The sequence below is a fragment of the Perissodus microlepis genome, chromosome 19 (assembly GCF_051167445.1).
Source record: "Perissodus microlepis isolate ML-2025 ecotype Zambia chromosome 19, ASM5116744v1, whole genome shotgun sequence".
NCBI lineage: Eukaryota > Metazoa > Chordata > Actinopteri > Cichliformes > Cichlidae > Perissodus > Perissodus microlepis.
Window position 1 is genome coordinate 3,937,206 of NC_140479.1, and position 27,496 is coordinate 3,964,701.

Genomic DNA, 27,496 nt, shown 5'->3' on the forward strand with positions numbered 1-27,496 from the left:
TTTATTTGGCGAAGCGCAAGTAGATCTTTTTTTTATTTATATAGCGCCAAATCACAACAAAAGTCGCCTCAAGGCGCTTCATAGATACAGAGAAAAACCCAACAATCATATGACCCCCTATGAGCAAGCACTTTGGCGACAGTGGGAAGGAAAAACTCCCTTTTAACAGGAAGAAACCTCCAGCAGAACCAGGCTCAGGGAGGGGCGGGGCCATCTGCTGCGACCAGTTGGGGTGAGAGAAGGAAGACAGGATAAAAGGCATGCTGTGGAAGAGAGACAGAGGTTAATAACAGATATGATTCAATGCAGAGATGTCTATTAACCCTTTAAAACCGGTCAGAGCGGGCACGCTCCGTTTTGCGTAACTATTTTTAAATCCCGGTAGCACTGCAACCACGTGAGCTAGCGCAATAATTTTTTTTGCATATGAAACCGGAGGAGTTGTACTTACTTCTTATGCCATCAGCTTGTCCTAGGTCACGGTTTCCTTCCACATATGGCTTTGCAAAAACTGCATAAAAAGCGCTTGCAGCAACAAAAACATAATATTCCAGAAACTCACTTTGCCGATCCGATCAGCTGTTCAAAACACTTTCTACGTCCATCAGCGTGAACTATCGCATGTCCGCCATGACCTGCCCGAAACCGGAAGTGACGTCATTTTCGCGGAAATGTAGTTTTTTTACCATCAAGGCCTCATGAGCTTATACTGGTGTTTTTAAAAGTTATGTTTGACTTTATGACTTTCTGTGTCGTTTCTGGGATGCTTAGGACTCATATTGCACTGCTGGAAATAGTTTATTTTGATGCATATGCTGCTTTTTTGCAAATTTGCATTATAATATTTATTTTCGTTTTTCCTGCAGTATATAAAAATTGGTGTATTTCAAAAATAAAACTATGAAGACACTCAAAATAAATTTCCTGTGGTGGGAAACTATTTTGTGCAACTTTTTTGTATTTACAGTTTTGAGGGATAAGCCTCTTAAATTTCTCTAACTAGAAATATATGTTAAAAAACAAAAACGAGTTTAAATTTTTTGTAGTTTATTGCACTTTTTTGCAATTTATGTAATTACTATGCACTTAATGCATGCATATTATTAAAATTTAGGCTGTAATGGTTGTATTGATGTATAGCAACTTGAAATGCTCCCAAAAATGGCACTACAACATGTAAAAATATAATATAAGCTCTGGCGGACTTGGTTCTATGGTAGGTCTTAAAGGGTTAACACATAGTGAGTGAGAAAGGTGACTGGAAAGGAAAAACTCAATGCATCATGGGAATCCCCGGCAGCCTACGTCTATTGCAGCATAACTAAGGGAGGATTCAGGGTCACCTGGTCCAGCCCTAACTATATGCTTTAGCAAAAAGGAAAGTTTTAAGCCTAATCTTAAAAGTAGAGATAGTGTCTGTCTCCTGAATCCAAACTGGAAGCTGGTTCCACAGAAGAGGGGCCTGAAAACTGACGGCTCTGCCTCCCATTCTACTTTTAAATACTCTAGGAACAACAAGTAGTTCTGCAGAGCGAGAGCGAAGTGCTCTAATAGGGTGATATGGTACTATAAGGTCATTAAGATAAGATGGGGCCTGATTATTTAAGACCTTGTATGTGAGGAGCAGGATTTTGAATTCAATTCTGGATTTAACAGGAAGCCAATGAAGGGAAGCCAATACAGGAGAAATCTGCTCTCTCCTTCTAGTCCCTGTCAGGACTCTTGCTGCAGGATTAACTGAAAGCTTTTCAGGGAGTTTTTAGGACACCCTGATAATAATGAATTACAGTCGTCCAGCCTGGAAGTAATAAATGCATGAACTAGTTTTTCAGCGTCACTCTGAGACAGGATATTTCTAATTTTAGAGATGTTGCGCAAATGGAAGAACGCAGTCCTACATATTTGTTTAATATGTGCATTGAAGGACATATCCTGGTCAAAAATGACTCCAAGGTTCCTCACAGCGTTACTGGAGGCCAAGGTAATGCCATCCAGAGTAAGAATCTGGTTAGATACCATATTTCTAAGATTTTCAGGGCCGAGTACAATAACCTCAGTTTTATCTGAATTAAGAAGCAGAAAGTTAGCGGCCATCCAGGTCTTTATGTCTTTAAGACATTCCTGCAGTTTAACTAATTATCCAGAGTTGGGACCAACTCTGGATAATTAGTGTTATCTGACTTCATAGATAGATAGAGCTGGGTGTCATCTGCATAGCAGTGAAAATGTATGCTATGTCTTCTAATGATGCTGCCTAGGGGAAGCATGTATAGTGTAAACAGAATTGGTCCTAGCACTGAACCCTGTGGAACTCCATAATTGACCTCAGTGGGTGAAGAGGACTCTCCATTTACATGAACAAATCGGAGTCTATTAGATAGATATGATACAAACCACTGCAGCACAGTACCTGTAATACTTACAGCATGTTCTAATCGCTCTAATAGGATATTAGGGTCAACAGTATCGAACGCAGCACTGAGGTCTAGCAGGACAAGCACAGAGATGAGTCCACTGTCAGAGGCCATAAGAAGATCATTTGTAACCTTCACTAAAGCTGTTTCTGTGCTGTGATGAGCTCTGAAACCTGACTGAAACTCTTCAAATAAACCATTCCTCTGCAGATGATCTGTCAACTGTTTGACAACTACTCTTTCAAGGATTTTTGATATGAAAGGAAGGTTGGAGATTGGCCTATAAATAGCTAAGACTGCTGGGTCTAGAGATGGCTTTTTGAGTAAAGGTTTAACTACAGCCAGCTTGAAATGGTACTAACAGTAGCTGTAGATAATATTACATCTGTGGGATGATTATTGGTAATTTTTTCTCTAATAATAAAAATTTTATTTGTGAAGAAGTTCATGAAGTCATTACTAGTTAACGTTAAAGGGATGGTTGGCTCAACAGAGCTCTGACTCTTTGTCAGCCTGGCTACAGTGCTGAAGAGAAACCTGGGGTTGTTCTTATTTTCTTCAATCAGTGACGAATAGTAAGATGTTCTGGCTTTGCGGAGGGCTTTCTTATAAAGCAGCAAACTATTTCTCCAGGCTAAATGATGATCCTCTAAATTTGTGACACGCCATTTCCTCTCCAGCTTACGAGTCATCTGCTTTAGGGTACGTGTTTGAGAATTATACCACGGAGTCAGGTACTTCTGACTAGAGACCTTAGTTTTCACTGGAGCTACAGTATCCAGAGTCGTACGTAGTGAGGAGGTGAAATTATTAACAAGATAATCAACCTCTGTTGGGGTAGCGTTCAGATAGCTGCTCTGCTCTGTGTTGGTACAGGGTATTGAAGATGATAACAGTTGGTGGATTATATTCTTAAACTTAGTTACAGCGCTTTCAGAAAGACATCTACTGTGATAAAGTCTACTCCCCACTGCTGTGTAATCAATTATTGTAAATGTAAATGTTATCAGGAAATGATCAGACAGGAGAGGGTTTTCAGGAAACACTGTTAAATGTTCAGTTTCTATGCCATATGTTAAAACAAGATCTAGAGTGTGATTAAAGTGGTGGGTGGGTTCTTTTACATTTTGAGAGAAGCCAATTGAGTCTAATAACAGACTAAATGCCATGTTGAGGCTGTCATTTTTAGCATCTACATGGATGTTAAAATCACCCACAATAATTATTTTATCTGAGCTCAGAACTAAATTAGATATAAAGTCTGAGAAAGCAGACAGAAACTCTGTGTAAGGCCCAGGTGGACGATAGATGATAACAAGTAAGACTGGTTTCTGAGTTTCACAGCTGGGGTGGACAATGTTAAGCATCAGGCTTTCAAATGAATTAAAAGTCTGTCTGGGTCTTTCATTAATTAATAGGCTGGTGTGAAAAATTGCTGCCACACCGCCCCCTCGGCCTGTGCTTCGAGGTTTCTGGTAGTTAGAATGACTCGGGGGGTGTTGATTCATTTAAACTAACATAATCATCCTGCTGCAACCAGGTTTCTGTAAGGCAGAGTAAATCAATTTGTTGATCAATTATTAAGTCATGTACTAACAGAGACTTGGAGGAGAGAGACCTAATATTTAATAATCCACATTTCACTGTTTTACTCTTTGGTTCAGATGTGGATACTGTATTGTTCTTTCTTTGTGATTGTTTATGTTTAAGTTGTTTATTGCTGGTTTTTAGTTTGTTTTTTGTCTTTTTGGAAGCTGACACAGTCTCTATGGAGATGGGTTTTTGGGGGGGTAGCAGGAGGAGAGAAGCTGCAGAGAGGCGTGTAAGACTGCAACTCTGCTTCCTGGTCCCAACTCTGGATAGTCATATTTTGGGGGGTTTAATAAATTTGTCCATATTTCTAGAAATGAGAGCTGCTCCATCCAAAGTAGGATGGATGCCGTCTCTCCTAACAAGACCAGGTTTCCTCCAGAAGGTTTGCCAATTATCTATGAAGCCCACATCGTTTCTGGGACACCACTCAGACAGCCAGCAATTTAAGGAGAACATGCGGCTAAACATGTCACTCCTGGTCTGATTGGGGAGGGGACCAGAGAAAACTACAGAGTCCGACATTGTTTTAGCAAAGTTGCACACCGATTCAATATTGATTTTAGTGACCTCCGATTGGCGTAACCGGGTGTCATTACTGCCGACGTGAATTATGATTTTACTGAATTTACGTTTACCCTTAGCCAGCAGTTTTAAATTTCCTTCAATGTCGCCTGCTCTGGCCCCTGGAAGACAATTGATTATGGTTGTGGCTCTATTGTGGATGTTTTGACATTCCTGCGGGGGCTGCTGCTGCAAAAAAATTTAATTAAGGTTTATTTAGCAGCTATATCTGCTTGTCATATTGGCTTTGACAGGGTGACAGCAGGTGCACATCCTCTTTCCATACGTTTTGAGACCTGTGCTTAAGTCCAGTGTCATGCTTTTGAACCCACTGAGTCTGTGGATATTAAATTTCTATCATATAGGACTACATTGCTTCTTGCTTTGGCCTGGATGACCTCTAACTTTCTGCTTCTAAATACAGATAAAACTAAGGTTATTGGAGTTGGCCCTAAAATTCTTAGAAATTTGGTATCTAATCAAATTCTTACTCTGGATGGCATTATTTTGGCCTCCAGTAACACTGTGGGGAATCTTGGAGTCATTTTTGACCAGGAAATGTCCTTCAATGTACATATTAAACAAATACGTAGGACCACTTTCTTCAATTTGCACAATATCTCTAAAATTAGAAATATCCTGTCTCAGAGTGACGCTGAAAAACTAGTTCATGCATTTATTACTTCTAGGCTGGACGACTGTAATTCATTATTATCAGGAAGTCCTAAAAACTCCCTGAAAAGCTTTCAGTTAATTCAAAAGGCTGCAGCAAGAGTACTGACAGGGACTAGAAAGAGAGAACATATTTCTCCTGTATTGGCTTCCCTTCTGTTAAATCCAGAATTCAAAATCCTAGTCCATTATTTAAGACCTTGTATGTACAAGGTCTTAAATAATCAGGCCCCATCTTATCTTAATGACCTTATAGTACCATATCAGTCCATTAGAGCACTTCGCTCTCACACTGCAGGCTTACTTGTTGTTCCTAGAGTATTTAAAAGTAGAATGGGAGGCAGAGCCTTCAGTTTTCAGGCCCCTCTTCTGTGGAACCATCTTTCAATTTAGATTCAATAGACAGACACTATCTCTACATTCACTTTTTATTTTCCTTTTTGCTAAAGCATATAGTTAGGGCTGAATCAGGTGACCCTCAATCCTCCCTTAGTTATGCTGCAATAGGTGTACGCTGCTGGGGGATTCCCATGATGCATTGATCTTCTTCTTTAGTCACCTTTTTCACTCAGTATGTGTTCATACACCTCTCTGCATTAATTATATGCTATTATTTATTCCTGTCTCTCTTGCATAGCATGTCTTTGTCCTGTCTTCATCTACTCAAACCCAACCTGTCGCAGCATTTGGCCGACCCCTCCCTGAGCCTGGTTCTGCTGGAGGTTTCATGTTAAAAGGGAGTTTTTCCTTCCCACTATCACCGCAGCACTTGCTCATAGAGGGTTATATGATTGTTGGGCTTTTCTGTTTATGTATTATTGTGGGGTCTACCTTACAATATAAATCACAACAGCAGTCATGCTGTTGTGATTTGGCACTGTATAAATAAAACTGAATTGAATGACACTAAAAGCAGATGTAGTATGACCGTCTCAGACACACACCTCTGACTGTGAGCCCTGATGTTTAAATCTTTTGTTTGTGAGGTGGAAATAATCAGAAGAAAGGTGGTTTAAAGGAAAATAAGCAGCTTTTTTATGATGTGTGAATTTAAAGGCTGCACAAAGGCTCAATAAAGATGAGTTTGAAGTATTAGATACTCAAAGTTCAAGAATATAAACATGGAGGGGATCAGTAATAAAAGGTAAAAGGTTTGTTGTAGCAATGGGCCTTTAGCAACAGGGCAAAATAGCAAAATCACAGAATCCAGAATTTGTGTCATCATAATTTCTGTTATCAATTAATGTCAGTCTCATTTAATCATCTCTGTGGCTCTGGTTATTGTCATGGGGCAAGCAGAGTCCAGAATCATCTAGGTAACAAAAGAGCAGAACTGTGTGTCGGTATACTAGCAGACCAGACAGCAATAGTCAGGAATTCTGTTTGGTTAACTCCCAGCATGCACCTTGTAAAATGAGAAGGGCGAAGGGAGGAAGGTAACTGGAGCAAAGATGAACATTTTCTCAAACTCATGCCGGTTCAGATAGAAAAACAGAAGGGCAGAGAGGTAACGTATAAAATGTAAAAATGACCACTCCTCTTGCCAAAGTCATCAGATCAGGTCTTTTAAATTATTTCTGATGGAAAATCAATTTCCTGGACTCCACTTTTCTTTTTTTTTAGCTTTTGACTTATTAGTTCTTGTTCATTCACTTTGAGTAGGTTTGTTTTGCATCTCAGGACCTCATGGGATGAAAGCTTCAGTCAAAACAGTCCTGTTGCCAGGCAGACTTTGAGTTATCAGCAGCATCGTTGTATGAAATCTCCACAGCCTGCCTGCAGCTCACAGGTGCTTTTGTAAAATGATATGAGACGGTGGTTATTTCTGACAAGCAAGATTAACAGCAAGGCTGAGGTCTTTACCCAGAGTAGAAGAACAATTCATTTTCAAACTGCATGTGCTTTGAATGTCTGGTTTCAAGACTCCACTGATCTATCTTTTCTCAACCACCAAAGTCAGGTCAAAAATATTTTCACGTTGAAATATCTGCAAAACAAACAATATTCCTACCAGCTTCAGCTACATTTTGTGTTACTTTTAAGTGAATAATAACATGTAAAATGATGATTGTTATAATGGTGAACATTGAACTGTAAGTGTATCATAAAAGTTTGTTTCTTTATTAGTCCTTCATTTATCCAGGTTAAAAATCTCATTGAGATTAAAAATCTCATTTCCAAGAGAGACCTGGCATCATGGCAACAAAAGTCAAAATACATGTACCACATAAGTATCTAACATTTTTTGCGCCCTTCCTGTTTTCCTTGTGGTATCCAACACATTTTAATATTAGAAAATGATAACCCGAGTAAATAAAAGATGCAGTTTTTAAATGATGATTTAATTGACCAACTTGACAAAAGTTGAACTTTTTGGAAAGTGTGTGTCCTGTTGCATCTGTCATAAAACTAATACAGCATTTCAGAAAAGGAACATCGTGTCAACAGTAAAATATGTTGGTGGTAGTGTGATGGTCTGGGGCTGTTTTGCTTCCTCATGACCTTGAAGACTTCCTTTGGTAAATGGACCCATGAATTCTGCTGTCTACCAAAACAACCTGAAGGAGAATGTGCACTGAAGTGCACTTGGGATCTGCAGCAAGACAATGATACAAAACACACCAGCGAGTCCACCTCCGAATGGCCAAAGTCTTGACCTAAATCCATTTGAGATGATGTGGTATGACCTTAATAAGATGGTTCATGTCTGGAAACCCTCCAGTGTTGCTGAATTACAACAATTCAGCAAAGATGAGTGGGCCAAAATCCCTCCAAAGCTATAAAAGACTTGTTGCCAGCTATCAAAAATGCTTGATTGCAGTTATCAGGTTTAGGGGGGCAATCACTTTTCACACAGGGCCATGCAGGTTTGGATTTTTCTTCTTCTAATAATAAACAATTTCATTTAGAAACTGCATTTAGTGCTTACTTGTTTTTATCTTTGTCTAATATTTAAATTTGTTTGATGATCTGAAACATTTTCAGAAAATCAGAAAGTGTTCAAACACTTTTTCACATCATGTATTGCTTTTGTCCAGTCAAATTTTATCCTCCTGTGAAATGTTCTTGTGCTCATTTTAGTGCATAACTTGATTGATTACACATCCCATCACTCAGTGCTCTCAGAAAGTAATCCCAATCCCTGCTCCAACACACCTGATTCAAACAAAAATAATTTCCTCAGAGATCAATAAAGTACTCTGATTCTGATGACCAACTGGGTATTATGTGCTGCAACTATCTGGTGTTTTTGAGTGGGGAAACTCCTTAAAACCTAAAACAAGAATATAGTCTTTCCTTTAAGACATTTCATCCGAGAAGCTTCTTCAGTTCCAAGAGCAACTGGTGGAGAGTCCCAGATTTTAAACCCTATGGGAGTGTCCCCAATAGGGCCTATTGATCTTCCACCTAATCACACGAGCTAAGGTGTGAAAACGGGTGTTGGTCACAATCAGCCAAGGTTTCGGGTGAACCCACTGTGAAACCTAGCCCCACCCTAGCAATACTGCCAGTGACCAATCACAGTCCGTAAAGATGAGCTGCTTCCACAGTTTATTCCAGTACAAATGAAAAACCTCCTCAATACGGAAGCCATGGCTGCTGACTTATTTGAGATGTAGATAGACCTATTAGCTGTGGTTTAATGGGCGGGCATGGTGTTATTAGCTTTATACCTGTTCCAGGCCTGGCAGAGTTCAAACAGATCTTAGTTTCTTTGTAAATCTTTTATCAGATGGGCCCCTTGAGAGGAATGTCTGGAGCAGGAATGAGATCTGTGTATATCATCTCCCATAGAGCTCTTGCCAAGCTTGAAGGGGAGGGCCAAAACATGACGAGAGAAAACATACTATGGGACCCTGGCATCACAGGAGATTAATACTGTTTTTCTTCAAGGTTCTTTATTTGTCAAATGCATAGTCATACAAGTAGAACACACAATGAAATGTGTCCTAACCTGTGCAGACATTATAAACAAGAAGTAAATTGAAATTAAAAATCTGAAAATGTGCATTGTGCGAGTGGAATGTTAAAGTGTTTTCATCTTTTTATAAATTTGGCTAAGAAAAGGTTTTACAGTGATCTCAAATATTTAATAATAATAAATATATCTTAATAAATAAATAAAGTCTCTCCATGAATTTGCTTAATGGCATTCAACTCATATAATAACTGATGAGGACTACAGATGGAAAGCAGAAACTTCTGGTCTGGTCTAATTTCTTCAAGAGTCTGCATACAACTAACTACTACTACTGACTAACCAATGCCATAGTTATTACAGACAGCAAACTAGTCACTGGCACTTAATACCATATCTGTTGAGTGAGAAAAGAAAAAGGCACATGTGCGAAACTGTAACAAAAAGAGGACAGGAACTCTGATGTACTTGTGATTTGTGCAGTTAAGAGGTTTTGCCGAGTGTGACTCTGAATATTTGTTGAGCAAAACTGACAGAAAAGGTAACAGAGATTGGGGACAAGTGTCCTTGAATGCACCACAAAGATTCAGATTTGTTAAAAGAAAATCTAAATGGCAACTTCTTTTCTTTTCTTCTGAAGAAAAGAAGCAAGCTGTCTGAAAGGAAGAAAATTAATCCGCAATCTGGCCAAGTGAAGCAGTTCTTTGTACACCTGGATCATTTTCCTCCTGGATTAGTGTAAGTGTTACACATAACTTCCCCCTCATTTAAAAGCACAGGTCTCCTTTCCATCTGAGAACTAACTATGAGGGAGTGGAAAAGTTGCAGACACCTGATCTATGTGTGTCAGTGTCCTCTGAGAACAAATAGCTCTTTGTATGAGTCTTCCATGTCTCTATTGCCAAAAACCTTACGGGACCAATGTTACTGTAAGACATCAGATCAGGACGAGTTTGTCAAGTGTCAACATGATTCAAACAAAAGGTCTAATGGACAGCAGTTGCCAAAGCAGGAAGAAGATGGGAACTAATCAGATGCTTGAAAAAATGGATGGAGGTGATAAAAGATGAAAAAGACCACAAGCTGAATCCAAATACAATTTAGCAATTTGAATTTAAACACAACACATCATTGGAAATACCATGCAAACACAACGAGCAGCAGAAAAATGATTGATTTGTCATAATCAAGACAGACTTTAGTCTGTAGGGGACACTGCTGAGGCTTTGAGTCCACTCTAATCCCAGAACATCCTTTTTACATAACAGTTAAACCCTAATTCAATGTGAGCTGTGGCAGTATTAAAGCAGAATTAAAAAGTGCTTAAAGTGCTCTTGGTTGCTTTTGAGGTCCAACAGGCTGGAATAAGAACATTACCGTCGATGTGAGTGTTTCTGGACATTTCCTCATTGACAACAGGCTGCTGACTGTCACGAGGAAAATTCCGATAACCGGATAATAAGAGATAACCAGTTCCAGAGCAATGTGATTATGATGAGTTTTTAGGGCCACAAGATGAAGTGCCAAATTATCTGCCAAGATCAGCTAGGTTAGTCAACTTTGCCTTACCTGGGCTAATTAGTACAAATTAGTGTAAAGGAAATTAAAATGTACGAATTTATTTCACCAAAAGCCTAAAGCAAAATTTTCCACAGGGTAGGGAATATTATTTGTAAATATAAAAGGCTCTACAAGACACCACAATCATAGTGGAGGGGTTCAGATTAGAAAGTCAGATCACCACAGGCGAGGCTCATTAGACAGACTTAAACTACAGATGCCTTTATTAGCACATCTGACTGAGACAAGAAAAAAACAAAACAAAAAAACCCTCACACTGCAGGCTGCTGATACATGAGCTGACATTTGTATACAGGGGAGTCTGCCTACATTTTCCTAGAGCACAACTATAACAACAGATTTTGCTGATTGTTAGTTTAAATCCACTGATAACACAACACGAAGTTCAAGTGTGAACTTACTCACATTTGTTCTGAATTTGCAAAACAGTGTATATGATATAAGACAGTGACACTGTTAAGAACTAAGAACTTTCTAAACTGACTAGTTGATTTTTCCCTAAATAAAGCTATTATGTGTTGTCTGGGAACAAAATATTAAAGATCAAGAGAAAAAAAAAAATCTGATAATATACAAGATGCAAAATTCTTTCTCTGAACCTCGTGAATTCCTTTTCTGTCTATTTCATGAAAACCTTATTTTCTGTTTCTCCCATTTTATTTTATTATTCTTATTCTCTTATTCTCTAAGCACTTCTAACCTTTAGGTAGTGTGTGAGGGTGGAAGTCTGCAGCATAAAAAATTAAAACGGAAACATACACGGTTTTGGTTCAAGCAAATTGGTGAACTATTTGACATACAACATGGGGATCTGTCACATTTCAATAAGGATTCACAGCAAATTTCTAACTGCAGAGTATGGATCAAGTGGTTATTTTGTTCTGGTCAAAAGGATGACAATGCTATGGCAGAAAGTACTTAATTTCTAATATTATTACTGTTATTTTTCATTTGTTTTTGAAGAAGTGAGTCTCCTACAAAATGTAAACTCTGTTTAATGTTTCATAATTTGTCATTAAAAAGATTGCAGAACTGTGCTTAAACAGCAAAGGTATTCACTTGTATCAGATATGTAAAAATCCATGACTTAATTTATTCTGTGCTACAAAGTCACTGAGCAGAGCACTTCACCAAAAGCAGATCAAAACAAACTGCCATGAATGAATACATTAAAAGGAGGCAGTCTGTTGTCTCATTCAGCTGAACATCTGCTTTCATCATAAATTATTGAAATGTTTTAACAAGCTTAATAAATAAAAACACATCTGATATAAAAAAAAAACTGAAAACAACAGTGCGTCTAAATAAAATTTTTTTTTACCTCTGTAGCTTATAGTTACTAATCCCAAAAAGTTGATTCTGTTCATCTGGATGTAGTGTTTTCAGTGGAAGAAAGATAAGACAAACCTTTATTAGTCCCACACATGGGAAATATTTTGGTCACGGCAGAAAGAACAAGTTGAAGAGAAGTAAAAGTTAAGAAAAACACATTAGAACAGGATAAGAAAAAAAATAGAATAACATACTATTTACAATAGTACTATACAAAATAGAATAAAATGCTTTATTATAGTAGGAAAAATTGCACTTGGTAATATTGCACATCAGGGAGACAGTTACAATTGTGTATGGGGTGTGTGTGTGTGTCTGTCTGCACATGTGCGGTCATCTGCAGAGACCATGTTGTAGAGTTTGACAACAGTTGGAAGGAAAGACCGGAGACTCTCCGTCCCACATAGCGGGTGCCGCAGCCTGCCACTGAAGGAGCTGCTCAGTGCTGTGAGGGTCTCCTGCATGAGGTGGGAGATGTTGTCCAACAGGGATCACAGCTTGGCCACCATTCTCCTGTCACTCACCACCTCCAATGGGTCCAGAGGGCATCCTAGAACAGAGCTGGGCCTCTGCTAGGGACGGGACGTGTTTTTAGTCATCCATGGAAATTAGAAGTGAAAGATGGAGGTGGAGGGAGTGGAAATATTGTTTAACAAAACCAAATGAAGGCACACTTATTGAAACAATCCCCAGCTCTCTTCTCAGGCCCATACAATAACCTGGTTCAGAAGCTTTCATCGACTTTGACCCCCTAATCCAATGTTGTAAATGTGTTCTTACATAGTTTCAGGAATACACAAACAGCCTCTGATGAAGATAATAATATTTGAAGCCCCCACAACATAAGTATATCTGAATATGACTGAAAGACATTACCTACAAGCAGAAATGAGATTTTAACTGTTTTAGTAAAATGAAGACAGAACATATCATCTTTGAGGTCGCAAAATGTCCTTGTTTCTAAGCTCTAAAACAAACTGGTCCCCACCTAGCCAACTAAACGAGCACACACACACACACACACACACGCAGATTAAAATGCCATGCTGACATAATCCTCAGTGTGAATTCTTTGTATTTGGTGCTGTTACTACATGGGAAACAAGCCAAAGTAAGAAGTTAAAGTCCACTTTTAATAAATGTCTCCATTAGGGATTTTGGAAATCCCTTCAAAACAGTGGTTTTAAACACACATCTGGGTTTTTCCAACACCACTGGTTATTTTAAAGACACCGATATCACCTGTGACCAGAATCAGTTTAATCAGTGTGTACTTTTTGAGAGCCATCTTCACAAATGACAGAAAGAATCCAAATGTAAAAAATATAAAACAATGTGAGGTAAACACAGAGTAACACAAATAATAATTTTAAAAGAACAAATGAAAAAATAAAAACAGCTCAGTGATGACTGTCTCTATTCCTGCAGTATAGATTTGAGGTCTGTTTCTGTTTCAATGCAAAATAACTTTTATCACAGAACCAGTGTCATCAGCTTCAACTGAAGGAGACACGTGTAATTATAATTATATAATAAGTATAAAACACAACAAAGCACTTTATTGGATAATAATGCGAAACGTTCTTAAAGGAAACATCTACATTTCACTTAGTGACGAGTTATAAAACAAATATTTTATGGTCTCCTGTCCACAAATTAACCAAATGTAAGAATTTTGTTTAAAATACTGCATTTAAACATAATCAATTTCATTGTCATTAATTGCAAGAGGAATTGAAAGTAATGTATCTACTTCTAATTTTCCATATATTTAGCTTTAAAGTAGCTAATACCTTAAAGTATTAGCTACTGATAGCTACAATTGAAATTTAGTGGGGGTTTTAATGCACAAAACCTAAAAAGGAAATTTTTAGGTAGTTGCCCAAATTCACATAGCAGGAGGTTCTTCAAAGATGAGTTAAAGACACACTTTTCTTACGATGATTTTGTAGTTTTATGTTTATGTATGCAGCAAGTAATGTTTAATGCTCTAAAATATGAAGAAATGCGTGACTCCAGAGACAGTGAGTTGGAACTGTTGAGCTTTATTAGTAGCGCTTAGTATGAGGAACAGAAATTACAGTGAAGACAGAAAATATTTAGTCCATTAACAGAACAGAGTAGATAAAACAAAGTGGAATAAAGATATCGGCAATGAGAGAGGGAGATTCACATGTTGTCAGTGTCCGTGTCACTTTTGGCCAAGTTGGGAGAGCTGTGAAAATGAAGACCACAACAGGTTTTTAAATAGACACAATGAAACGTCTATGGGCTTATTGGCTTATCCCCTCACTGGTGCTGTGTGGTTCCTCACCTGTTTGATGAACTGAGACGCATTGAAGAGCTCACTGCAGCCATAAACAATCTTCTTCCCCTGCTTAGACTGGAAATACAGAAAAATAAAATTAAGTTTCCTACTGAACCTATTATTGCAGGGAGAAAGTAACACTTCCACACAAATACTGTTGTTTTTACCAATCTACATGTATTTAACACCTTTGGCGTTAGCTGGTTGTTCGGTGGTAATGTTGCCTCACAAGATTAGAGGTTTTTGGGTTCAAAGCACAGTAGAGCCCCTCTGTTTGGAATAGGCATATTCACCCTGTGCTTGCGTGGTTTTTCCGTGGGAGCTACGGTCTCTCCTACCATCAAAATCACCAGGTTAATGCTGCCTATATCAGGAGGTATAGGCAGCATTGAGATTGAGGTAACACTTCAATCTCAAAGCTTTCACTTACTGGTAAAAATAAAGCTCTGAACTTTGCAAATAACAAAAATGATATAAAGAGTCTGCATGTCATTTTGTTATGTTAGTGTTAGTATGTGTTGTAAGTTTGGTCCAACAAACTTTGAATATTAGTATCCCAGTTACGACTTGCTCATGTTGGTCACTTTATTTCACACTGTAAACTGTAAAGCTGCTTCTTGGTCATTTTAAACCACTTCAAAGTCCCTTTAAATCTCAATTGTAAATTTTAGACTGTTATTAACCATTTTTTACTCCAAAGTGTACATTTACTCCCCTTACCTCAGTCTCAAAGTGTATATATGTTTATTCTTACTCTTCCTATATTTATTGTTGTTCTTTTGCACTGACTGGAACTGGAGCCTCGTCGTCTCGTCTCTCTATATACTGTACTGTATATAGCAGAAATGACAAAGTTTACTTTGACTTTGAATACATTTTCCCGACTTCTATTTTATATAATGTGACAGTGTTTTCACCGAAGGACCTAAATTGTTTTAGTGTCATTAAACTTTAAGAGTTTTAGTTTGATATTTAACCCATCCCACATGAAACTACATTGTATTCATCTAAAGAGACATCAGACTAAAATATGGAAAAGAACTTTGAAATGTACTACCGTACCTTGGTGTAGTCCACCAGATTCTGGTACTCGATATAGTTTCCTCCACCCACTACGAAGACGATGGCCTGAAACAGCAGGAGGTAAAAAAATCAAGCTTATATCAGAGGATATGTTGAAGGTGATGGACAGAAAGACTGCAAATGATTAAAAAAAAAGCTGCTGAAGTAATTTCACAGAATGAATTTCAAGTATAAACACTGCCAAAGACAAAAGTTTTATGAACTGAAAGGGGTAGACGCCTCTAATTGTATGCAGGAAATCAAGTTTTATTCCAATATTCAGGATTTATAATTATTTACTTCATTACTATACTTATGTATGCATTTAATTTCAGATATATTTTTACTTGTTCAAGAAATCAATTTTGTGATACTGTATCTTATTTTTTCACATCTATAATTACTTAGGCTATTTTTCCCTGGTACTAATAATAGTAATGTAATTACTAGTCCCACAGTTACTGTTTTATGATCTACCACGGACTTGCTCGCATAACTGTTGTTTTACATGTGATTGTGTGGTGACGGGATTAATAAAAGTCCAAATCAAATTCAATCTCATAAAAAATTCCAGATTTGAAACTCTGCAACTTCCATCACAGCTAAGAAACAGTTAACTGTGCGCTATGAGAGAATCATGTGCAGCAACAGAAATTCCTGTCTGTCTTGTGTTTCCTTTCAACTTTTGTTTATCCTGGAAATAACCTGAACTGAATCTCATCAGTCAAACTTTGGTCCAGATACACAAATTCACCTCCTGAAACGGGTTCTTGTTCCTGGGGATGGAGCTGAAAGAGAAGGAAAGGATGATGAGACATCTTTGAGTGTATTTTACCCACCGAGAAGATGAGCTCTGCCAAGCTACAGATGAGATTTTGGATTTGTTTTCATACCTTTCACTACCTCGCAGCATCTTTGGGTCAAAGTATCGATAATCATCTGTTTCCTTAAGGATCAGATAGAAATTTTTTTTTAGTCAGACGTACTACACATGACACACTTGTACTCAACAGCCACAAAAATAAACCATAAATAATGTAGATGGTAGAGGGATATGTAGATTGGTTTGGCTTTTCTGATATTATTAGATGAAGAAGAGCCTCCAATTTGTAACTTAAAAAACAAACAAACAAACAAACAAAAAAAAAACCTGCTGGTGTCAAAATGTAAAACAACAACAACAAATAAACAAAAACAGAGTTAACCAAATTGAAAGCACGACAAAGGCAAAAGATTTATTTCACAGGTTGACCTGGTTGTGTTGTCTCTCAGCTCCAAGGACTAAACACAGACAGAATGACACAGCAATGTGTCTTTTGGCTTACTGTCACATGACCTAGATGCAGGTGGGTACAGGTTTAGTTCAAAATAGTATTTGTACTGGAGAAGGATCGTTTTTGTCAGTGATGTAAAAGCCCAAGCAGACCATGAAAAACAAAGACGAGTCAGATTTATCATCTTCATATTTTCCTCATTTTAATGACACAAAGCTCTGCAAATTGTACGTCTCCCACTCCATCCTAAATTAATTACAGGAAATCTCAGTTCATATGCAGACACTCAAAAACAGCACCACCTATTTATTAGCTCAAACTTAAAAAGTATTTCCTTAACTGCTTTGAGCCGGTGTCTACAATGGCACCAGTAGTTTTTGAGGTCAAAATTACAACTTGTGCCAGAGGACCTCACAAACGCAGAAAAACAAAGTTAAACTGTGATTTTCTAAAAGTCGTTGGAGACTTTAAAGGCTTTCAGTTTGTCCACATCAAGAGAAAATCGTACAAAAACCTCCACTGTGAACAGCAACATGGTTTTATTACGTGGCTTTAGCTGATTAATGTTAGTATTAATATTAATATTTTATCTAACTAAAAAAATGAGTAATAACCTCTATAAACTTCTCCACCATTTTGCTATACTTTAACTAAAACATAACCTCGAAATGCAACAGTTTTACACTGAGGACAATCTGATAGAGGGAGAATGTGCTCCGTTTCTTTTATCTTCATCCCAGACTTCCATCCCCGCTCCACCCTTTCCCTTTTTATTCACAACAACAGGACCTTTGTTGGTAGTCTGTAACTCCAGATGCTGAGAAACCTGCAGGGGGTGTGTGTGTGTTCACTTGCAAGTCTGTCACTACAAGGACCGGTTTAAGCTTTGAGCAGAGACATTTGGGACTTAACTTCAAAAGGAATTTTTCACAGTTCAGAGTTTGTTTTAGGGTTCACGTTAGATTCAGGTTTTGCTTTGCATGCATATTTGTGCGCATGGTCAAAATGAATACATGGGCTGAGAGTCAGAAACTGCACTTTCAGTTCAATGTGATAAAGTGTGTTTGCTAGTTCACGTGGGTTCAAACGTGAGTAATAGAATCTGTACTTTCCTTCCTCTCACACATGGACCACAGCAGTTAATATGAAGCTAATGTAATTTGTGGCATGTGTGTTGGAGCTGTCAATCACAGCTGAAGTGACACAAAAACGTGTCTTTCTTCTGAGTTTCCTCTCACCAATTAAGTTATGTTGAGGCCTACAGATATGCAGGTCTTACAGAGGAACCTTTCATATTTTCTTTAGCAGAGAAGTTCTACATGTAATATAGAGTACTCTGCAGTTTTGTATTCACACTATACTGTACATGGTAAGCTGCTTTTATATCGTGTCTTTCTGTCGGTCAACTTTACACTTTCTACCTCCACTGTAGAGATTTGGGGAAACGTTAAAAATAGTGTATATTAAAGTTCCATTTGAGTAACTTTTCTTTCACATCAAGAGAAAACAACTTAAAATGATTCACGTAAAAATGTGGCTTTTTGGAAAACTTTTCCCAATCTGTACCGCAGAAGTGGACACCAGAGACACGTCAGTGGGACTAGAGTTCCCCCCCCTTTAATACTCGTATTAAGTGTTTCTATAAAAGAGCTTGGGCTTTTCCCGCTTTTCACAACACTTCCTATATTTTTAACTAATATAGGAAATATGTTTTTTAAATCATGAACAAAAACAAAAACAAAACTCACAGGATGAGACTTCATCTCCATCAGGTTGTCCAGGATACGGGTAACCGGAAGGTTCTGGAAAAAAAAAGAAACAACTTTTAACCTCCTAGGACCTGGCGTCCACATATGTGAACATCACATTTTGGGTTATTTAGACTAAAATATTCAATTTTGCTCTATATTGGCCTGATATCCACTTACGAGGACAATATATTGCTACTGTTCTATAAAAATTTTAAACGAATATCCTCATATGTGACTCTTATTTTTCTTACAAAAAAAGAAGGTAAAAAAAAAAAAAAAAATCTGCTAATTCTTTGTTTTTACATTCATCGGGCCCCAATGTGCCCAAATATCAGAGAGAAATGAAAAATGCACGTCGTGGAAGAGTTCGGGTCTTAGGAGGTTAAACATAACAAACAATAATGAATCTCTTACAATAAATTCATTTACTTTTTATGATTTGATATTTCATAAGAATCATGAGTTTGTGTTTAGGTTGGACTTTTTTTTTCTTTTTAGATATTTGGTAAGTAGCTATTTTGGAAAACTGGAGTTGCAAGTGAAGAAAAAAAACAAAAAACAAGAATAACTTCAAATATCTTCCCTAACAGAGCATCAAAAGATGCATTCAAATCTACTCTCACTGTTAATAATGTTCTGGCAGCGAAGCAGAACAGGTGACTTCAGCGGGTCCAATTTCAGTATGAAGAAAACAGACGCCACCTCCCTGTGTGTACGTGTGTGTGTGTGTGTGTGATGATTATAAATGACTTTCTTGTCTGTGCCAGTTTTAGTCTGAAACACCCTGTCATCGTCATCGTGCTCATCCATATTCCTGTTGTCTAGGAATGAGAACGTCGTCACATTGTGTGTACTTGATTTAATATTCTGCCAGATGCAAGCGGACGGAGGATGGTGTTTTTGTGCAAAGGCTGTTAAATGCAATGTGCAGATGCAGTTCAAAATTATCTCGTATATATAAATATATATATAAATATAAAAATGGGATAGCGGAATGCTGGAGAAGATGTGGATCAGAAGAGGCACATCATTATCATATCTTTTGGGACTGCCCTAACTTAAAAAATTACTGGCAGTGAATTCATAAAACTTTGTGTGAGGTTTTTAAGATAAAATTTGACATCAATTTTGTAAATTTGTACTTGGGCTTGGTTGCTGGCTCGGGGAGGGGACACACAAAACTCTTACAAGCGCTATTAGCGGCCAGCAAAACATCAATAACCAGAAAGTGGTTAAATCCAACTCCGCCAACACTTGAGGATTGGTTTAATGTGATTTTTGAAATATTTAAAATGGAAAAATTTACATTCTTTTTAAAAATTTGAAAAGACAAATTCTACAAAATATGGAATAAATGGATTAGCTTTGTGTCCCCCATCCACCCTGAATTTAGGTAAGACCAGCCCTGAATTGGTGTATCTCCCATGTATCGTACAATGTCAGGTTGACCCTCAACTTCATAATATGTACCTAATGTAGTCTTTGTAAATAAGTTAAACAGGCTGCATTATGTAACACACTGTCAAGCCAACGAGTTAATTTTATTTTTTTTGCTATCAGAATGTAAAACAAAAGGACTAAGAAAAAGTTTTTTTTTTCTTTTTTCTTTTTTTTTCTTTTTTTGACTAAATAATGTCAATGCACTTTATTGTAACACGTCCTTTTTTTTTCTTCAATAAAAATTTAATTTAAAAAAAAAGAAAATGATCTCGTTTTCAGGTGAAAACATATGCCAAGGAAGTTTCCCAAGTGTTACATGGACAAACATGAACAAAAATGTGAGAAAAGGAAAAAAACAGAAAAAGAAGGAAAAGTGCTGTTGATTACAGCCCTGTCCCTCCAACCTAGCACTTTATTAACTACAATTAAATAAAAAAAAAACTTCAGATAATCTTCATATAAATGAGAAAAAATGTGATCTCTGTGACATTTGTGGCTATTTTTAAACTAAAATGATTCTTCTTTTTCTTCTTACAAACGAATGCCATTTCTGAGGTGCTAAAAGGTCCTCAAAAACTCTGACACGTGTCACATGTGTGAGCATGAGTGATGTAAAACAGCTTTCAAAGTTTCCATAAATATAGCACATTATAATAAATATGTGTAGCTCTGATGATGTAAATATGCAGCAGCTGTGTGGCAGGCTTTAAATGTAGTTTTATCACTTTAATTTGAAGGCTGTAAGGCATCTTTGGTCAGATAAGATAAGACTGTTCAGGTTGATGAACTGGACTTTAGACAAGTTCTTAATTACTTTTCTTGTGTTGATTTTGGTAAGAGTAGTTCATTGTTTCAGCTGGTTTTCTGGAATTGAAATGGTAACAGAAGGAGTTTTACTCACATGCTGTTTGAGCACCAGGTTTTTCACACCCTCCATGACAAACTGGGAGCCAGTATTCATCACTCTGGAGAACAGTCTGTGGGGATGGGGTTTGGGGGGGGGGGGGGTAAGGAGAAATAGATGAAGAAAAGCCAGGATGGGAGGAGAGACAGGATGGAGGAAAGCAAGAGGCGGAGGGCAGGAGGACAGGGTTAGGCTGGTAGTCTAAGAAACTCTAAAGTAAAGGAGAGAGTGAGATGTCCCTGACTTTTTGATTCAAAAAGTCAGTTTACAAAAATAGAGTAATAAAAAACACTCAGTCCACGGAGAAATGACCACAGCCAACACTCAGGAAAACAAACTTTCAGGATTTGTGTTACACTGTGATATCACAATTACACAGCCAAGCACCTAATTAGTCCCACCTGGATCCACCCCCTACTCTACCTCTACTATAGCAAAATCATAACTGCTGTCACACTATGGTACCAGTGTGCCTGCTATTACCATTAACCTTGGTTGTATGCCTACAGACAGAGAACCACTTTCTTAGAGGGCTATGGCTACGAATATAGACGTATATACACAGAGTGAAAAGGTATGACCCACTATTTTATTGTCTCATTTTTCACTAGTGTATCTAATGGCAGAGGCAGGAAAGGAACAGCTCACTACATGAATGAAGCACACACAGCAGCCATTCCTTTGGAGCTTAAATTTGGACATATTAGACTTCAATAACACACGGAAATAGGGTGTAATATGTGACTAACAATAACAGTAGGAGAGTAATCATAGTAGGCTCCAGTTATATTTCACAGCCATTGAGAGGCAATTAAGACACAGTAATATGTGATTATGTTGTTTCTAAACAGTTTCTAAAGCTGCTAAATCTCAGTGGAAAAACCTTAGAAAATTAATACGTAAAGCTGGTCCAGCTGTTTAATTCACTGCTGATTACTCAATGAAAACAATGTTTAAATTGTCATATAACATCATTTTAGACTTGTCATTTCACTTATTAGTTCGTAATTCTAAAACTATGTTAAAAAGGTACAAATTAATAATATTATTTACTTACCCCATAGGTTTGACTCCACTGTTGCCATAATTGGCTGGTGTGGCAGCCATTTTGGTAAAGGCCCTTGAAAGCATGAGAAGAAACCACAAAGACTTAAGCATACTGACGAATTAGTCAATACTGTGTAAATTAAATGATTTTTAGATAAAGCCTTGATGGAAATTTTGAGTTCAGCATTTATTACTATGCATTGAGTTTTTCCTTTCCAGTCACCTTTCTCACTCACTATGTATTAATAGACCTCTCTGCATTGAATCATATCTGTTATTAACCTCTGTCTCTCTTCCACAGCATGTCTTTTATCCTGTCTTCCTTCTCTCACCCCAACCGGTCGCAGCAGATGGCCGCCCCTCCCTGAGCCTGGTTCTGCCAGAGGTTTCTTCCTGTTAAAAGGGAGTTTTTCCTTCCCACTGTCGCCAAAGTGCTTGCTCATAGGGGGTCATATGATTGTTGGGTTTTTCTCTGTATCTATGAAGCGCCTTGAGGCGACTTTTGTTGTGATTTGGCGCTATATAAATAAAATTGAATTGAATTGAATTGAATTACAAAATCTGTTGACCATTGGAGGGTCAAAATATGTGGAGTAACAAATAAATAAAATCAAAGAACAGAGTGAAATGCAACACATAGTGCTATTAATTTGATTTTTTATGCTCACTGATAACTGTAAGAATTTAAACAATTGTCAGTTATTTTGGCACTGATGATGAGTCTTCATGTGAAAAATGAAAAAGGTTGGTTCATTACTGAAATGGTTTTTACGGATTATTAGTTGGTGTCCACAGCTATCTGTGTTATGATGTGATCTTAATGTGCTATGGAAATAGTTTGTAGCAAACATTGTATTTCTCTTCATTTTGAATTATTTGCTCAATTTTCCTTAAATGGCATCAAAATTTAAGTGAGACAGCAGTTAAATGATGCTGCTGGGAAAAAACACAACTTACTTCCATTGTTTAATGTAGTTTAGAGGAGAAAGGTCACAGCCTGCATCCAACAAAGCCTTCTTATACTGCTCCAAATCAGACTGAAACACAAAAACAAAATCCCACAGTCATCTAATGTTAACACATAAAGACGACCAAGGCTAGAAAATAGGTGGAAAATAACAACAATAATAATAATAGAACATAATAATAAAATAATAAAAGGTTAAATAATGGGGAAAAAAAAAAATCAATCGCACAAACCTTCCTCAGCATAAGAGATGTTTCCTAATAGTGCCACCAACATGTAATCAAGATGTTCTTACATCATTGAATAAAAAGTGACTGTACTCCACTGTCTGTATATTCAATAAAAAGCTAAACAGATACTGTGAGTATTTTGAAACAGGTGCAGTGTCAGCTTTGCGACTAAAAGGTACTGGCAAAAGTTCTGGGAGGAGAACATTTAAGGAAATAATATAATTATGATTTGCAGCACATAAGTTTGCAGCACACAAATTAACACAAATTGTTTTGAATATTGCAAAACATACATCTTATTTGCACTTGATGTGATTGTGATAGGTGCTGTTGGGAGTGTTTATTTATTTAGAATTGAGAGGGAGATGCTGTCAAAACAAGTGTGTAACTGACACTGACAAAATGATCAAAGCTGTAGATCGCGTTCCAAAACTTGGCTGTGTCTTGTGACTCTTCATTGAGTCATGTTTAGAGTTGAGCACCAAATATATTTGGTCTACAGCAACACTTATATTCATGAAAGAGAGAACTTACATGAACAAGAAAGTCAAGACACTTTTTGCAGCGAATGACTGGTTTGTAGTGTTTCAGATTTTTAGTCCCATTTCTATACAAAAATCTCTGCGTCTTTTCTCTCAGCAGTGTGCACACAGTGCTATTATATGCAATACAAGGCAATACTGTATACAAGGATTTCAGGTTTGTGTGCATAAACCCTATGTTTCACCTGACCTGTCAGATTTATTGAATGAACAGCTATCTCAACTATTCTACCGCACACAGTCCCAAACAATTTCTAGCAGAAAAGTTTGCATTTATACGAAAAACATTGATTCTCAATATATTAAAGATTGCTCTTACACTGTATTATGTATATAATGTTACTCACTCCCTTATCAGGTCTGCTCATTTTTGACCACCAAATTTTTGACCCCCAAATTTACTTTCAGCACATATTTGTGATTGCAACATCAAGCTAATTTTCACACACTTAGTAAATCTTACTGTACCATGGCAGAATATTACACCAGCAGTGTCAAACATAGGTTTGCTGAACTGTGGCAATCCAACCCACTGGAGTTCGTTTTACACTATAAAAATTACAGAGGAACAAGGCATAATTTTTTGACTTTTACTTTATTTTGCACCAGAAAACAATACTTTTCACTTTAAGTGACCAAGAGGTCATTATCGTAAGCCTTCTTCTAGAACTGTATGAACAAGTTTATTTGACTTATGAGTGTGAATGTATAAAAAACTTTAACTGAAATAAATATTTTTCTTAGGACTTCTCAAAATGTCCACCACCTGTTTCATTCATTAAATACAAAAGGTGTTTTCTTAGGTTATCCAACAGTCCAATCCATTCAAGATCAAACTGAACTCATTTTAGTTCATATGTGGCCCATGAACTAAAATGAGTTTGTCAGCCAAGGCATATCATAATAGGAATGATTGAATTTTGTGCACCAATTTAATTTTGGATAAGCTGGTGCCATTCACAATAGAGCAGAGGAGGTTAATGGAAGAGGAGTGCTCTGTGATGTGTTTCTGTCTGAAAAAAGTCTTAGTTATTGTCAGTTATCACTGATGTACATGTGGGGTTTATTTAGCCTGCACTCTGATTGAAACAAAAATAAATGAAACATCACTTAAGCCACCCCATGTCAAATATTTCATTATGCATTAATCATAACACAGAATTTAGCTGTTCAGAGTCCTGCCAAGTAAAGTAAGACATTAGTGTATATACTTGGTAATATGGTTCAGTTTACTTCAGTGTGAAAGCATATGATGCAGTGTGGATCGTCCACACATAGCTTACTCTGATGAGCAGCTCGTGGAAGCCACCCAGGCATTATTAAAGTGCCAAACCATGTTAGAGAGCGCACAAAAGTGTGCCTGATTGTTTTTGTAGCTATCTGATATTTATCTAATCCACACTAATGAAAATCCAGCAGCAGTCGCAGAAACCTTAAAGAAAATAGAAGAGAGTAAGGAAAAGGGTGAGAGCGAGGTCTGTGAGATATAAAACAGGAGGTAGAGGAAAGAGAGCAAGAGACAAAAAGACATGGACAGAAGGCTAAGAGTTGGTCACAGAGGGAGAGGGATGACCGGAGATGACAGGAAGGAAGAGGGGAAAGAGTGAAAGAGGGGGTGGAGGAGAGGGGGCTGAGAGGGTACTCCCAATGGGGAACATCTCTCAGCTGGATGAAAGATGAAAGCAAGAGTGAGGCTCACATTTTGGCAGAGGGGCGAGCAGTCACACCATCTCACAGCAGAGGAAATGGAGGATGACACTCTGAGAATCACAGAGCTCAAAGTGGAGATCTTAAACAACCATCAAACAGTCTCCTTTCTGTTGTTCACATTTGGGAAACTTTTCGCCGAAAAAGACGATTCAACAGACAACTCCAGACACGATCTCCTTCACAAACCTGACCAATCACTCCTTGAAATGGGAATGTCTTAGAATTATACTATACTGCATTATCCACAACATACTGGTACATATCATCTCAACAATAAGAATTATGCTGGTCCAAACTACTAAAAATGCCAAAAATAACACAGTTTGAGAGACAATATACAGTATTTTTACACTAAAAAGTTTGAATCCCAATAAACTATACCATAGCTCAGCATGGTGTGCAGTGTGTCCTTAAGAAATACAAGTGCCAGGCCTAAAAAAACTATCTAGAGCAGACGAACAGTATCTGAAAGTCATGTCTTTAAGAACTGAGACCTGACGGTCACATTTAGCGTCGTCAACAGCCTCATTAATTGCCACCCTTTCATCAGGTGGAATGGTCAGTTGGAAAATGTTTACATATTGCCCAACGTTACTACACAAATGACAAAAAAGACTGCCTGAGAGAATTCTGACTGTGTAAAGAATAAAGGTTTCTTCCCAAATATCGACTTTCAAGCAAAATACAAAGAAATGAAGGGTTGCTCAAGAGTTTTGCTTTATACTCTTCATAGCTGAATCAATGGGCTACTTTCAGTCATTGTGCAAAAGTACTGTTTATGAGGCTGGGGATACCTGCATTCAGCTGAGAGTGAAAAAGTCACTTGGATGAGTTCTCCCACTGAAAACGCTACGTCCAGATGAACAGAATCAACCTTTTGGGATTTACTTACCTGGATGATTAAGCATACATCAAGAAAGCCAAATCAGTAATGTGACCTCCCCCAGTGTACTTTAAACTTATCAGGCATTGCGGAAAATGGGATGCTTTCATAAAACAACATCCAAGGGTTGTAAGAAAAAGAAAAAAACTTTTCTGTCATCTGGAAATGGTTGTGACGGACAAGATGTGAATCAAAGATCCATTCTTCAAGAATCCAGTGGAGGGAAAATAGGTGTGGATGAGAACAGACAGTGAAGAGAAAAAAACAAACAAAACATAACTGAACTTACTCTTGATGCCACTTGAGGCTGGCTCTCCAAATATTCCTATCTTAAAATTGATTTTTGGCTAGGCTTAAAGTTAGGGGCAATGGGACGCTTCAATTGACAGGTAGCTCTTGGTGTCTTCTAATCTAACCAAGTCAGTTTTTTTCCTGAGAGAAACTTTGGTTCAGCCATTTGTCAGTGGCTCATAATGAAATGATAAATACGGTACAGCCAAAAAGATGTTTCTCATACAGCACATCCAAAATGTGGCTATCGATCAATATCCTTTGGTTCTGAGAACACAAGAGCGCAACCTACTTCAAGCCATCTGCACAAACCATTTCTATTATTTGCCAAACCACAGCTGGTGTTGCAAGTCTCCTCTGTGCCATTTTTTTAAGTGATGATCTAGAGCACTGTCATCTAAGATGACAACTTAAATTCTGTTTGGTTCAGAAGTCTGAAACAAGATGCTGAGACTTGGCCGGGTTAGCTTCCACTTCAAAACATTCAAAACATGGAAGAGACAGTGAGATCACTATGGAAGGAGTTTTATTTAATCAGTGAACTTATAATAGAGTGTTTAACTAAGAGAATAAATCTAGTTAATCTCTTGTTCAATCATAATTGTGATCCTATAAAATAATGCCTACCATTTTTATCTATTTGCATAAGAGTAGTCTTATAATTTTTTTAGTATTTGCTAGCTTTGAATAGAATAGAATAGAATAGCCATAATGTGTACAACCCATAATAGAATATTATTTTGGCTTGTACACTGGCAAAAACTCAAGACAGTTGACTCGCTTCTTTGCGAAACAGTTACCCATTACAGAACATTCATTGGATGTTTTGCAGTGGCACTACCACACTACATTTCCTTATGAACAAACATGAAAATTTAGTTATGATCTCACGTGTTAAAAATACTTTGTAATGTCATGTTATTTGTATATGCTGCATTCTATTAACACATCTCTCTCAGAGAAAGGTATTAAGAGCTGAAGTCAAATAGTGGAAACCATTACAGAGAAATAAGCT

At 37.5% G+C, this 27,496-nt stretch overlaps 1 protein-coding gene across 1 annotated transcript in view; it reads right to left on the reverse strand.

Annotated features, from left to right (window-relative positions):
- Nucleotides 1–14,097: 14,097 nt before the first annotated feature.
- The window catches only part of scfd1 (sec1 family domain containing 1), a 35,652-nt gene continuing 22,253 nt past the window's right edge, over nt 14,098–27,496 (reverse strand). Inside the window, exons 17-25 of the mRNA XM_084914460.1 lie at nt 22,816–22,895; nt 21,869–21,931; nt 20,809–20,884; nt 18,465–18,518; nt 16,336–16,388; nt 16,197–16,230; nt 15,443–15,508; nt 14,387–14,455; nt 14,098–14,287 (exon numbers count right to left, since the gene is read on the reverse strand). Of these exons, the coding sequence (XP_084770586.1) occupies nt 14,264–14,287; nt 14,387–14,455; nt 15,443–15,508; nt 16,197–16,230; nt 16,336–16,388; nt 18,465–18,518; nt 20,809–20,884; nt 21,869–21,931; nt 22,816–22,895 (519 nt within the window). The 3' untranslated portion in view covers nt 14,098–14,263. The remainder of the gene's footprint in view (nt 14,288–14,386; nt 14,456–15,442; nt 15,509–16,196; nt 16,231–16,335; nt 16,389–18,464; nt 18,519–20,808; nt 20,885–21,868; nt 21,932–22,815; nt 22,896–27,496) is intronic.